This window comes from Misgurnus anguillicaudatus, chromosome 5 (assembly GCF_027580225.2).
Source record: "Misgurnus anguillicaudatus chromosome 5, ASM2758022v2, whole genome shotgun sequence".
NCBI lineage: Eukaryota > Metazoa > Chordata > Actinopteri > Cypriniformes > Cobitidae > Misgurnus > Misgurnus anguillicaudatus.
In genome coordinates, this window is record NC_073341.2 from 15,540,843 (window position 1) to 15,555,009 (window position 14,167).

At 39.2% G+C, this 14,167-nt stretch overlaps 1 protein-coding gene across 1 annotated transcript in view; it reads left to right on the top strand.

The window, feature by feature from the left end:
* LOC129413924 (dematin) overlaps nt 1–14,167 on the top strand; it is a 39,655-nt gene that overhangs the window by 12,875 nt on the left and 12,613 nt on the right. Inside the window, exons 2-6 of the mRNA XM_073867376.1 lie at nt 4,441–4,500; nt 8,132–8,179; nt 8,275–8,355; nt 8,551–8,688; nt 11,916–11,958. Of these exons, the coding sequence (XP_073723477.1) occupies nt 8,165–8,179; nt 8,275–8,355; nt 8,551–8,688; nt 11,916–11,958 (277 nt within the window). The 5' untranslated portion in view covers nt 4,441–4,500; nt 8,132–8,164. The remainder of the gene's footprint in view (nt 1–4,440; nt 4,501–8,131; nt 8,180–8,274; nt 8,356–8,550; nt 8,689–11,915; nt 11,959–14,167) is intronic.

A 14,167-nucleotide genomic window follows, 5' to 3' on the forward strand; every position in this document is an offset into this window, starting at 1 on the left:
CTGGGGTCACACACACACACACACACACACACACACACACACACACACACACACACACACACACACACACACACACACACACACACACACACACACACACACACACACACGTTGGTGTATGTGGTTTACTGGGACATCTCCATAGACGCAATGCATTTTATACTGTCCAAACTGTTATATTCTATTCATCTAACCTACCCCAATCCCTAACCCCAATGTCACAAAAACCTGTTGCCAGTCTTTAATCTATGAAAAACTACCATTTATTATGTTTTTTAGCGTTTCAGTTTATGGGGACACTCTCTGTAGCATAATAAACGTCATTATACACTATTCATGTCATCATAAACCACATAGACCAACCCACACACACACACACACACACACAAACACACACACACACTAAATAGTAGCCTATCACGTTTTGTTTAAAATCTGTATGGCATTTTGCCACCAAAATTTGAGAGTGTGCCACTGAATTTTACATCCAGTCGCACATGTGGAACCTTTTTTTTGTGATGTGACACTGAATTTGAAACAGCACATTGTACTTTCTGCATCTGTCATTAAAGTATTTATTAGTAATACAGTAGAAATGTGAATATTTGGTAAGCATGTTGATTTTTGGTGTGTGCACCTAAATTTTCTGGTTGTGCCCCTCAAATTTTCAGTTGGGGGCCACTGTGCTCCTAGTGAAAAAAGTTAGTCTGGAGCCCTGACACACACAGATGTAAATGTTTCTGAAATACATGCATGTCTGTGTATTTATATATACAATATAATTATACACAGTAAACACACATATATTATCAACCCATTCTCGCTCCCCAAGGCATCAAAATCTGAAGCGATCTGAAACGATGGGCGGGATCATGTCGCTTCTGGGCGGTGACTGCTCAATTTTTGTACCAAATTTTTTACCATTGTCGCTTGGGGTTGGGGTTAGAACGACTTTCTGTTACATAAAATTACATCCTAACCCAAACCCAACTCTAACCCTAACCCCAAGCGACAATGGCTTAAAAATCAGAAGACAAAAAGTATAAACAAACTAACAGCCAAACCCCAAGTCTAACCCCAACCCCAAGCGACAATGGTTTAAAAAATTGGAAAAAAATTGAGTAGTTACCGTCCAGAAGCGGCATGATCCTGCCGATCGTCGCATAACGTGACGGCATCACCTTCCGGGATTCCCTTTCGTCTATATCTGACGCTGAGGGATTAGCATGAAAGCAACGGAGTTCCCATTTCATTGATATAGTGATGAATAGGGGCACCCTTCGCGTCTTCATACTGACGCTGAAGGCGTTTGAACATGCTTCAAATTTTGACGCCTTGGGAAGTGAGAATGTGTTGATATTATGCAAAAACAAACTTTTATTTTGAATGCGATTAATCACGATGAATCTTTTGACAGCCTTAGTTTGATTACAAAGAAAATGTATTTTATTTAAATTCATAAACCTGGGGTCACCTGGCTGGCACCATCTTGCACCCCAGTTCAGGAACCACTGGCTTATGTAAAAAGCTATTTAAAGAAATTGTTTTTAAGCTTCACCAAGCTAGCTTACGTTCAAAACAACATTTATTTGCATTGCAGTGATCAATTCAGTGTGCTGGGTTATTTTGCTTTACCTAAGTAGTACCCAGATATTTGGGATATGGTATGCTGCATGTCGTATAAACGGATGTGTGGAATATGAAGTCTCATTTGCCATAGCAACAGATCTTATGTTACATAATGCATCAGGAATAGGAAGAGGGCGAGAGGTCTGGACGGTTTAATGTGGGAGATGCAGCGGGATATTTTTAGGACTCAGTTTCTCATGTTCTTTCTCAAGTGATGCAGTAGGATACAGATGAGGATGGCTGTAAGATATACACTGAACTCTGTGTGTGAATATTGTGCTTGTACAGTATTAATTTGTTTCTGCGTATTAGCAACTGTGTGCCTCTGTCGTAAAAATGAAACCATATGACCATAAAGATAAGAAAGTTTTACATGTTATTCAGTGTCACCTACTCATGGCCTCTGAACTGTAGTGACCCCGCATTACCCTGTATTAGTACAGTTACTGTAACTGCAAATCACAATTTAGCATTGCATGGAGATGATAGATGGATGGATGGATGGATAGATCTATTCTCTTCGTGAGTGAAAAGAACTACTGAGCTGGAAAACATCTCTCCTCCATCTGAGAGCCCATCAAGTGTTTACTCCCCAGAGACCATGCAGGCTTGATTTTCCACTAGATAGGAGCACACAGGGACAATTCTTATATAAATACTTGGAGAGAAAAATGCTCTTGAACAGAAGCTGGGTTAGGTCTGTTTATCCATCTTAGTTTGGAGAAGACAGCGGTTTTACAAAGATGCGAGATGTCAGACACTGTAAGCTCAAATACACAAGCATTATGATTAGGTCCTTACATAAGGCCCTGTTTACATTAGAGCATTTGCGTTTTAAAAAGTCATTTTAAAATGAAAACAATTCTCTTCTATACTAGCATTTACAAAAATATCTCCGTCCACACTATATACGACCATAAACACATAAAACATGACCATTAGCGCACACTGGGCATGCGCATAAAACTTATTACTCTAATAATACCTTACCTTTAACCCATGTATGCAGCCTATGGGTGTGCGATATTGGCAAAACAGGGTCTGCAGCTTTTACGAACAATTCAGTGACTCAGTTTATGAGGGTCGAAAACGGTGGAGTAGTCTAAATGAAAGGCGAAACGTGGCCAAAGTAATCCATTTTAAAACGTAAATGCATAACTTCATTGTTCTGTTCATCATGTACTGATGTATATTATTCATGTATAGCTGAAATGTTAATTTCCTGATACTTACCATTTACCTTAAAGTCGCCATGAAACGGAAGTAGCGATTGCCTTATTTTCCCCGTGGTGACATATATCCGAATGAAACTACACATCCTCATCCCATGGCGTCAACATTTGACGCACTTGACCATGCGTCAATATGTTACACGGAGGGTATACCTTTCGCGTCATTTTTTGGCGAACTGGGGACTTCAGTGCTGTTGCGTCCGTTGCATTCTCTTTCCTGTTTTCTTGCCATTTTCGCGTCGGTTTAGGGTTAGATTACGCAAAATTAAACAGTGTACGCGAAATTAAACAGTTGTTACCTGGCGTTGGGGTTAGAGTTAGGTACGACAGTTGTCACCTGGCGTTGGGGTTAGAGTTAGGTTTGGGTAGGGATGTCATTATGTAAATCTAACTCTAAACCGACGCGAAAATGGCAAGAAAATAGGAAAGAGAATGCAACGGACGCAACAGCACCGAAGTCCCCAGTTCGTCAAAAAACTACGCGAAAGGTATACCCTCCGCGCAACACATTGACGCATGGTCAAGTGCGTCAAATATTGATGCCATGGGGGTGAGGATGGGTTGAATGAAACGGCTTTTGAGATGAAATAAGGCAGGGCTGGATTTGAATTTGTCCATCGAGATCTGATTGGATCGTTTGAAGTAGGGTCTTGTTGCTAATTGCTAATTGCTGCGATCCTCTCCCGGACCCCGCCCACCTGACATACTTTTGACCGGAAGTGAAGAGAGATCGTTTTGAGGAGGGGAGGAGATTTACATTTTTGATTAAAGATTATGAGCACACACAAATTTTTAAAAAATAATGAAGCTCACAGATAAGTCATTTGTTAAAGTAACACTATGTAGTTTCCATGTAAAAATGACTTACAGCTCCCCCATGTGGTTGAAAAGCGCAACAGTGCCTGGTATCAGACACTCTTCTGCAGGCAGGGGGAGGGGCGGGGCTGTGTGCTCTACCCTCCACCGCCACTTTCAGAGTGTGCTTGTAGCAGCTAGGAGGCTGCTCAGATTGCAGCAACAGTACAATTTGTCCAGTTAAAAGTTGTTCTATCACTAAAATAATTTTAGAGACATTATTTAAAGGTAAAAAAACTACATAGTGTTGCTTTAATAATCCCACAATATTAAAAAAATATATATAGTTTTTCATTTCAATTTCATTGCGACTTTAAAGTTTAAACCTACTATTCATCACTATTAGTTTTCAATGCATTTTGTTCTCAACCTTCTTGTGTCCCTTTATAGTAAATACTATTCCTATTGTGCTACAGTGACACTGTGTATGGTGAGTTATGAATAATTGAGTGATTTTGACTGTGCATTCAGAATCTCATTTTCTGGATCAATAACTCAGAGATGCAGTTTGGAGAGAAAAAACACAGAAAGCACTTGTATTTTCAGTCACGGTTTTAAATTTGTTTTAACCCATTGGTTACAGAGATCTGAAAATAAGCAGTTTGCATGATGCTGAATATTGCATGTGTGAACTGGCTGAAGTGCACCCATGAATTAGTTGAATTTTTAAGGCTGAATTTTGTATGTTATAAGCATGTAATGAAAACCTGATTTTGTGTTCCAGGAATGGTGTAGGTCGAAGAGGCCTTGTATATGAGTGACATGAAACATCTCACTGCCTGAGGTGAGATTTCACTGTTCTGTTCATTTCTCTTTACTTTCTCCTCCAAATCTGGTCATAAGCTGTCCAGTATCTTAGCTGGTTGATTATCTTGTCAACTGGGCTCAAACTGATTTTGCCAAGTGAGATATGTCCTCAGGGCAACATATTGTGTTGACCCAAGGTTCAAGGACAACATTTTTTTAAATAAAACCCAAACCCCAACACTAACCAAACCCTAAAATCAGTGGGACATGATAAGTGAATAACAATGGTCTAGAAACATCTAATCCTGGTTGTAAGTTTAAACTTTAAACAAACTGTTAACTTATTCCTGAAATCTGATTGGTTGATTGAAATGTTGTCCCAGGGTCAACATAAAAGATGTTGCCATGAGGACATCAACCACTTGGCAAAATCAGGAGAGCCGTCAGGCAACTGGTAGAGAACTTGGCCGGTTTTGTCAAAGTTAACAGTCACACTGAATGCCACAAACTCTTCATGCATTCTTTAAGATGTTATTATATGTTTTTTCAGCATTTTATTTTTTACACATGGAATGAATATGAGAATGAAAGCAGGATGTGTAATATTATACATTTTCCTAAGACAAAATTATTTAGGTGGGCACTATGCACCATACTGTAGACTCAGTTTAAAGACTGTAGTTTAAAGAGACATTTTGTAAGATGATATTTGACACATTCATCATCATGCTATTAATCTGTGCTCACTTTTGTGATGTGTTTTATTATTCTGCACCTTCTCTGCGTCATATCCCTCCCTCAATCTGTCTATAGCCTTCCAACACTGTATTCATTTTCTTATATATTATACTGATCTGCCCCTTTCTTTACCCCTCCTTTCTCTCTGCTATCTTGTGTTTCTTTCTGTCCAAGTCACAATTTGTATCTCTGTAAAAATGTAAGCAAAATTTGTAACATTGAGATCTTTTTTAAAGCACTAAGGAGAGTATTATCTTAGATTTAGAGGTGGTTCCCAGGACAGGACTCATGTTTAACGGGATTTTTTTTTTTTTTTTTTTAAATTTTACATATACAGCAGCGCTGTGTAAAAGATCAGTGTTCACGCGACAACTAAATACACATCATGTTTTTTTCCTGGCTAGTAGTAGTAGGTGGCGATGTCACGTTGTAACAAAACACTACACTCCTGCGCACATATACACATTCTTCTACAGAGGGATAAATGCACACAAGACAGCAAAAGCATTGAGTAGTTTTATTTAGATTGACAATAAAGTACCAAAATTTTGTAAACTTTGTTGGAGATGTGGAGATGAATAAACTCAGTATCTTAAGCAGCACAAACACAGTCATGCAGGCTGCCATTGTTGTATGTAGGGCTGTAACGATTAATCGTGCAAATGTGCGTTTTCTCAATGAATGAATTTTTATGAATTATGGTGAAATCCCTGCACATCCAAAAGCCAGGGGGCGCTCTTGTGCGGAAACGCCCTTTGTGCCACAGAAGAAGTAGCATTACAAATGCTATTCCAGGAAATGTCTACAGGAATATTTATATCGCTGTTCTTCAAATTGTTTTAGGTATTTTCATGATAATAAAAATATTTTAAATGATTTTGTTTAAAGATTGTCGCTTTTTTACGTGCACGTATAAACAACTCCGACTCATAATGATTTTAGATTGATAAGGACTTCCTACTGACCAAATGCCGTAGAATAGAATATGCACAAGCTGTGCATGAAACACAGAATCGCAGCCTTGCGATCCAGAGTCGATTTCAGACAGGCATTTTTAATGGGACACACGATTAATCGTTACAGCCCTAGTTGTTTGGTTATACTCGAACATCTATATAGTCTGCATTAAAGGAATAGTCTACTCATTTTCAATATTAAACTATGTTATTACCTTAACCAGGAATTGTTGATACATCCCTCTATCATCTGTGTGCGTGCACGTAAGCGCTGGAGCTCGCTGCGACGCTTCGATAGCATTTAGCTTAGCCCCATTCATTCAATGGTACCATTTAGAGATAAAGTTAGAAGTGGCCAAACACATCAACGTTTTTCCTATTTAAGACGAGTAGTTATACGAGCAAGTTTGGTGGTACAAAATAAAACGTAGCGCTTTTCTAAGCGGATTTAAAAGAGGAACTATATTCAAGTAGTAACACCCTTCCTCTCCCATTATGAGAGTGAGAAGGGGAGCGGACTTTTCAGGCGAGTCGAAGTACTCCCAAAAGTGCTATTACGCCATAAAATATAGTTCCTCTTTTAAATCCGCTTAGAAAAGCGCTACGTTTTATTTTGTACCACCAAACTTGCTCGTATAACTACTCGTCTTAAATAGGAAAAACATTGTGTTTGGTCACTTCCAACTCCATCTCCAAACGGTACCACCGAACGAATGGGGCCAAGCCAAACGCTATCGAAGCGTCGCAGCACGCTCCAGCGCCCACGCGCACGCACACAGACGATAGAGGGATGTATCAACAATTCTTAGTTAAGGTAATAACATATTTTAATATTGAAAATTAGTAGACTATTCCTTTAACACTTGCATTTGATGGTATTATCACAGAATCACTTTTATGTAATGAAAGAAGGGCAAAGAAACCCATAATAATATAATATGGGTTTATTAAGGGGGTCGCACATCGGACAAGAAGCGTCGCGTAGCCCCACGCCATGACTTTTAAAACAGAACACATAATTTTCTATGAATGTACGCACACTGGCTGCGGCTGTGACTCTGGACGCTGCTCAATTCCCTGTCGCGCCACAGAGCGATTAACATTGGCTGCTAACGAGCGGTTTGCGCGTGTGTTTGCCCGTCGACGCGGAGGACGACGCAAAAGTATAAATGAAAACCGACGCGGAACCTAGGCCGTAGGACCTACGCACGACTATAACGAGCCCTTGTGCTATTTATTGTGCACTTCCGGTGTATGATACCTATGAGTTGTCCTAGACATGACGCTATGCAGTGCTTCTCGTCCGGTGTGCGACCCCGTTTAGACCGTTCATTGATTCTATATTTCTTCTCCAATGTCAAATCCCACAGACCTGAAACCCACTCTACAGCAAGAGCACTCAGTTCTCAATCGATCACATTTAGCCAATGAAATCTATTCAGACGATTGGCCTTCTTTTAAAGCAGGGTAAAGTGCTGTGTGTGTGTATAAAATGCATAATGATGATTAAATAAATAAAACATTTGGATCATATGGATCTTCTACTGCAACAATAGCTAGGTGTATTTCTGATATAAACCTCATAGTTACTTTAAAGCACTGTTATGTTGTAAAGTCAAGGTTTTTGTCATATAGATAGAAAATGTGTGCTTTTCAATCATATACAAAAGACTCATTTGAATGGTACAATGAATCTTTTGTGTGGACCTCCATCAGAAAGGCCCAGAGAAACATTATCACTGTGCTCAAAGTCTATTGAGTGCATAAGGTTTTAAGGTCCTTACACTGCTGGCATTATTGTACCATGTTTACATTAGCTACAGACTTCTCTTAAACTACAAGCAATCTAAGCTTCTCGTTTCTGCTTGTAAGCCCTCAAAATGTCTTCCTCTATAGACTTTCACTGTACACAAATTGCTGATTTTGTTGGTTTAATCTAAACTGATCTCTATGTGTAATTTTTTTCATTCACAGGGACACCTTGAGGGGTGTGATTCCTCATACAAAATGATGATGCATAAGGTAATTGAATTATAAACAACAGCAAATGAATTGATTTATTTCATTGATACAAAATATAATTGTCACATTTGACCTGCGTGTTTGTATGTGAACAGCAATCAGCCCGTACCTCTCCGGGCAGCGTTTGTTCTTTACGTGGAGGAGCCGTTCCTGGATCCCCAGCGGTCACTATTGTGGTATGTATGGAAGTTCAGGCTATCGCTGCGTGCTGCGCCAAGACTTTATTTGAAAGTTTTTATACGTTCAGTACATGTTTTCTCCAGTTTTTATGCTGTTACTTTGTTTTTGACAGCAAACTGAGTATTTTGTGTATTCAAAGCATGTAGATATTTTCGATCATCCTCTTCCATCTTTTGGTTTTGCTTATCCAGGCCAAAATGGACAATCAAGTGATCGAGTATAAAGATCTAGCGGCTATTCCTAAAGACAAAGCTATTTTAGACATAGAGAGACCTGACCTGATGATGTACCAGCCACACTTCAGTTATTTACTAATGGATCATTCAGAGGTAAAACTCACACTTGTGTCTTGTCCACAAGTAGCGTCATCTAGTTAGGGAAATATCTGACAGATAAAATAACCAATTCACTTTTCAGGATGTTTTCAACATTTATATTCTACACTTTCAGAAAAAAGGTACAAAAGTTACCTATAGCAATGTTTCCCAATCCTGTTCCTCGAGGCCCCCCTCCCAGAAAGTTTTAGATGTCTCCTTATTTAACAATACAATACAATACAATACAACTTTATTGTCAACCGTGGTTTAAATTTGTCTTTTACCAGCAAAAACCAGACACTCGAGGACCAGGATTGGGAAATACTGACCTATATGTACCTATAGGTGCATATTGGTACCTCAAAGGTACACATTGGTTCCTTATAGGACCTTTTTAAAAGGTATGTCCCAGTGACAACTTTTGTACCTTTTTCTGGTACAAATGTTGTGTATACAGTATAATATATATAATATACTATATAATAAAGTGTATACAGTATAATATTATGTACATTAGTACATAAATATAAATAAGAAAAGGAGATTTGGGGTAGCTGTGCTCTTATTTGCACATTAAAGGGGTCCTTTTATGCTTTTTCACTTTTTCAACTTAAGTATGTGTGTGATCTAACTGCTTATAATGGCATAATAAACATTTGCCAAGTTACAAAGCTCAGAGTTCACTGTACAGAAGATTGTCTCTAAAAGAAAAAAAAACACTTTTCAAGAATTAAAATTAACGTTTTGAAAAAGCTACAATGCACTTCTTCTGGGTGTTGTGAATTTACGGTGTCTGTCATTTAAAGGGGGGGTTTAATGGTATTTCAAGCATTCTGACTTATTAACACAGTTATAGAGTTGTTTCCTCGTGCTAAACGTAGGCAAAGTGTCAAAACCGCAGTTGGGCGTGTTTCAGAGTATTTCTGTGCTGAATGCACTTCGCCAGGGTTCGTACAAGTTTCGGCTAGTTTTTTTCGATTACAGTTCTAACTTAATTTTCAGGGGTTTTCGATACATATCACTTCTTTATATGGGCTTCCTCCTGATAAGTTCCCCCGGAAAACCCCGCCCAGCCGTCAGTCAGCGGGAGACGCTACAGCTTGCTAACAGCTTATCACGCCACTCAGCTTTGTTTAATTTCAAAAGTCAACAATGGCACAACAAGAAGTGTGTTTTTGGATGTAAGGAGAAGACATCCAGCCTTATGGAAACAATGGATATAGTTTATTATCCGGATTAGCAGCGGAGTTTTGCGTGTGTGTTTGATGTTGTGGATTTTCAGAACCGGGTCATGACGAGTTACATGTGGTAAGTAAGACTTCTGTCTTATGTTGGAAATAGGCGCGTGTATATTATATAAATGACACGAACATGTAGTGAATCATAAGTTAAAACAGTGTTGTATAGTGTTGCATGACTCGTACTCGCTCCTCCTGCGGTAGTAACTCCTCCTTCTTCATTTTTTCGTACGTTATCGGAAAGATTCGGTAAAGCTAATCTTTCTTTTATAAATCTGATTAAACTAAAGACTCTTCAGAGATATAAAGGATGTCATACTACTCTATATGTACTCCAGATTAACATTAGAAATGCAGAAACAGCGTGTGTTACGTGAGCTTTAAATAATTTCTGCCTAGTGCATGCACAATGCTTTTAATGATGATTGACACAGGACTGTTTAGGGTCCCCTCAAAATCTACATTAAAAGTGTACCCATTAAAATATTATTACTGCAGTAAAAGAGTTTATTTTGATCATGGTGCCACGATCACTGGATAATTTAAAAGATGTAAAGCCTACAATTACTTTTCATCTGCAATATCACAGTGTTGAACGTCTTCACGTATTGACATTATTGACATTATCATTGCAAATGATTGAAGTCATGCCTCTACAATTCCTTGATCGATTCTGTTTTAGAAGTACTGTATGCTCAAACTCTAATGATCGCAATGTGATCGCCAATGCGCTGATAGAGAGAGCACGGCCTTGTACAAAAGTGGAAAAGATCTATGTTATTTGAAGTTAGCTCTTAAAGTACAAAATACCCAGTAAGCTATTGCGTAGCTATAATACACATTTTTTTCATGACGACCTGGTGGCAAGTGGGCAAACCCAACAGACTGGGCGGGGTTGACCAATCAAAAGAGAAGCTTCATGGAGTCCGGTAGTAACAGAGCGTTTGAGAAGGACTGGAAAGAGAAGTGCTGCTGTGATGTAAAATAATGTGTTTTTTGACCAGTCAAGCATAAAAAGCTATTCTAGTACATGCCAAATACAAAATCAAGACTTAATTTAAAAGGGCAGTCTCTGAAATCTGAAACCTTTAAAGGGACACTCCACTTTTTTTAAAAATATGCTTATTTACAGTTCCCCTAGAGTTAAACATTTGATTCTTACTTTTTTGGAATCCATTCAGCTGATCTCCGGGTCTGGCGCTAGCACTTTTAGCATAGCTTAGCACAATCCATTGAATCTGATTAGACCATTAGCATCACGCTAAAATATAACCAAAGAGTTTCGATATTTTTCCTATTTAAAACTTGACTCTTCTGTAGTTACATCATGTACTAAGGCCGACAGAAAATTAAAGGTTGCAATTTTCTAGGCAGATGTGGCTAGGAACTATACTGTCATTCTGACGTAATAATCATGGACTTTGCTGCCCTAACATGGCTGCAGGAGGCGTAGTGATATTACGCACTGCCCGAAATTAGTCCCCTGTTATTGAAAGTTACTAAGGGGAATATTTTTGGGCACTGCGTAGTATCATCAATTTTCAAAAAAAGTGGAGTATCCCTTTAACTAGTTTAGTTAGTTTTAGCTAGAGTCTGTCGTGTGTGTGTGTGTGTGTGTGTGTGTGTGTGTGTGTGTGTGTGTGTGTGTGTGTGTGTGTGTGTGTGTGTGTGTGTGTGTGTGTGTGTGTGTGTGTGTGTGTGTGTGTGTGTGCGTGCGTGCGTGCGTGCGTGCGTGCGTGTGTGTGTGTTTAAACAACGCTGTTTAGTATCCTGTTGGGTGTGAGGATTTACAACCAGAGCAATGGACAGAGATAAATACACACATGTTAGTTTGTTTGTCTAATTTCCTTCATTGTTTTGCTGTAATGGAAGCATTACGCTTCATTAAGCCTGTCTGTATATCTCATTCACTGACAATTCTCTCTCTCTCTCTTTGTCTCTCTCTCTCTCTCCCTCTCTCTCTCTCTCTCTCTCTCTCTCTCTCTCTCTCTCTCTCTCTAGAGATCATTGTCTCCTCGCTCTATTTCTCCCCCTCTCTCTCCAGAGATAAGACGCCTGTGAGGTGAAAATCACATATCAAATATCTTCTGTTATTTGTGTCTGCTTGTGTCATATGTTTATCAGTTCATATTGTAAAGTAAACATGCGATGTTTCTTTCACTGTTTTTGATCACTATAAAAAGTAAATTTCATACTTTTTTTTAAATCTAGGTTGGCTTATTATCTCTAGTAAATATAGTATCTATGTAAGGGATAATGTGGAGGCAGCCTGTTGTTATCGCAGAAATAAGCTCAGTCTGATTAGGTATCATATTGAAGGGGATTATTTCGCATTAACAACCGGCTGCCTGTACATTATCCTGCTTATTACGTGGCTATTTATCTTATAAGTAAGGTAAGGTACATTAAAAGGGGGGGGGGGTACATGATCTTTGAAAGTCAATGTTGACATTTGAAATCACCTAAACAAACACGCCCCTACCCCAATAGAATTCAGACCTTCTTTTAATAGACCCGCCCCACACATACGCAACCCAGGCAACAATGTCGGTTAGTAGATACGCCCCTTAAAGTTTATTGGCTAGAAGTGTGGTGGGTTCGGGTGCATAGATATGTATAAAGGCTAGATGTCTTACGGCGGAGTCTCTAACGTCCTCACCTGGCGGCCATCTTATCTCAGACAGTTCGCTCACAGTTTAATGGTGCAGGTACCTTTAAATGACCATAACTTGCTAAATTTTTTACCAATTTTTGTTTGGTTTCTTACAAACGTTATTAACGTGGCTATAAGTCTGGATGCTTTAACATTTTTCATGGATTTTTTCTATTTTTTAGTATAAGCATGCAGTGTCATAGGTACATCTTTGACATGTATAACAAACCAAACTGTTTGAAAATCGGTAAAAAATTAAGCAAGTTATGGTCATTTCAAAGTACCTGTACCATTAAAACCCAATGCCACGAGTGAGCGAGCGTCATGTGGCAAGATGGCCGCCAAAATGCGGACGTTCCACTCAATTGGCCAGCAGCGCGGGCGAGACATCTAGCCTTTATACATATCTATGTTCGGGTGTGCGTCATGAGTCTTGAAAAGTGAAGCCTCTGGCTCTTTGATCGCCCCCTGGTGGCTGGCTCCAGTTCAAGTCATAAACCCCGCCCTCTTCATTCAAACAAATCAGATTCTGTTCTAAATTTTAAAAAATTACACTTCCAATAAAAGTTTCCGAAAGATGTTTTTGGTCCTTTCAAGTAGTTGATATCACGCTGATATATGTTCAAGTGTTCATTTTTGTGATATCTTTCATTTTAGCTAGTAATTTGATGCTATAGAAATGGGGCGTGCCATTATGATTGGAGTGTTTGAATTGGGCGTGTGAGTTTGGAAGTTTGATACTGCAGTTCTGGCTCCACGGACAATTCCTTCTACGCATTCCTTGGCTCCAAACTGACGTTTTTACGTAACATGGCGGCGACCATGGTCAGACATTTTTAGCTTCAATTCATTACAATATAGGGAGGCAACGTCACGTCGGTTTTTTTTTACAGTGGTACTCAACTGGACTCCTTTATATAAATCACTGGATCAGACACATTCAAAGACATTTCAAAAAAGCCGATATACATAAAGCTGTCATCACATCATAAAGAAACCTGAAGAACGTTTTTTTTTTTTTTGTGGTGGGAGGAGTGAATTTGCCATTTTGTGCGTGGGATGCGCTCGCCGAGTGGTCGGGGGTGTTCACTGGTATGCTCACACAGGGATCGCTGCAAAAGATGCTTTCCAACTGGTGTTTTACCATTGGTTGTAAACTTGTGGACCTATTTTTCCAAACGCCTCACACCCGTATATTCTTCCTCTAAGAGCTTGAATAATAGACACTCCAGCCCAGAAATCCGCCTTTGACAATTGCAAGAATACAAACAAAGTTCCCGGTGCAGAGTAATACCGCACCTCACAGCACATCTAATACAAGTCAATGGAGTTGGACAAAAACTACGATAAAACCTGTTGGAGAGCATCTTTTGCAGCGGTTTTTGTGTGGGCGTGTCGGTGGGCGCCCCTGGCCACTCGGTGGGTGCATCTTGTGCACGGGATGGTGAATTCACTCTTCTTACAAAAAAAAAAAAAACTTTAATTCAGGTTGCTTTGTGATGTGATGACGGCTTTGTGTGTATCGGCTTTTTTGGAGTGTCTTTGAATGTGTCTGATCCAGTGATTTATAAAGCCAGAACTATATTTTTTAATCACATTC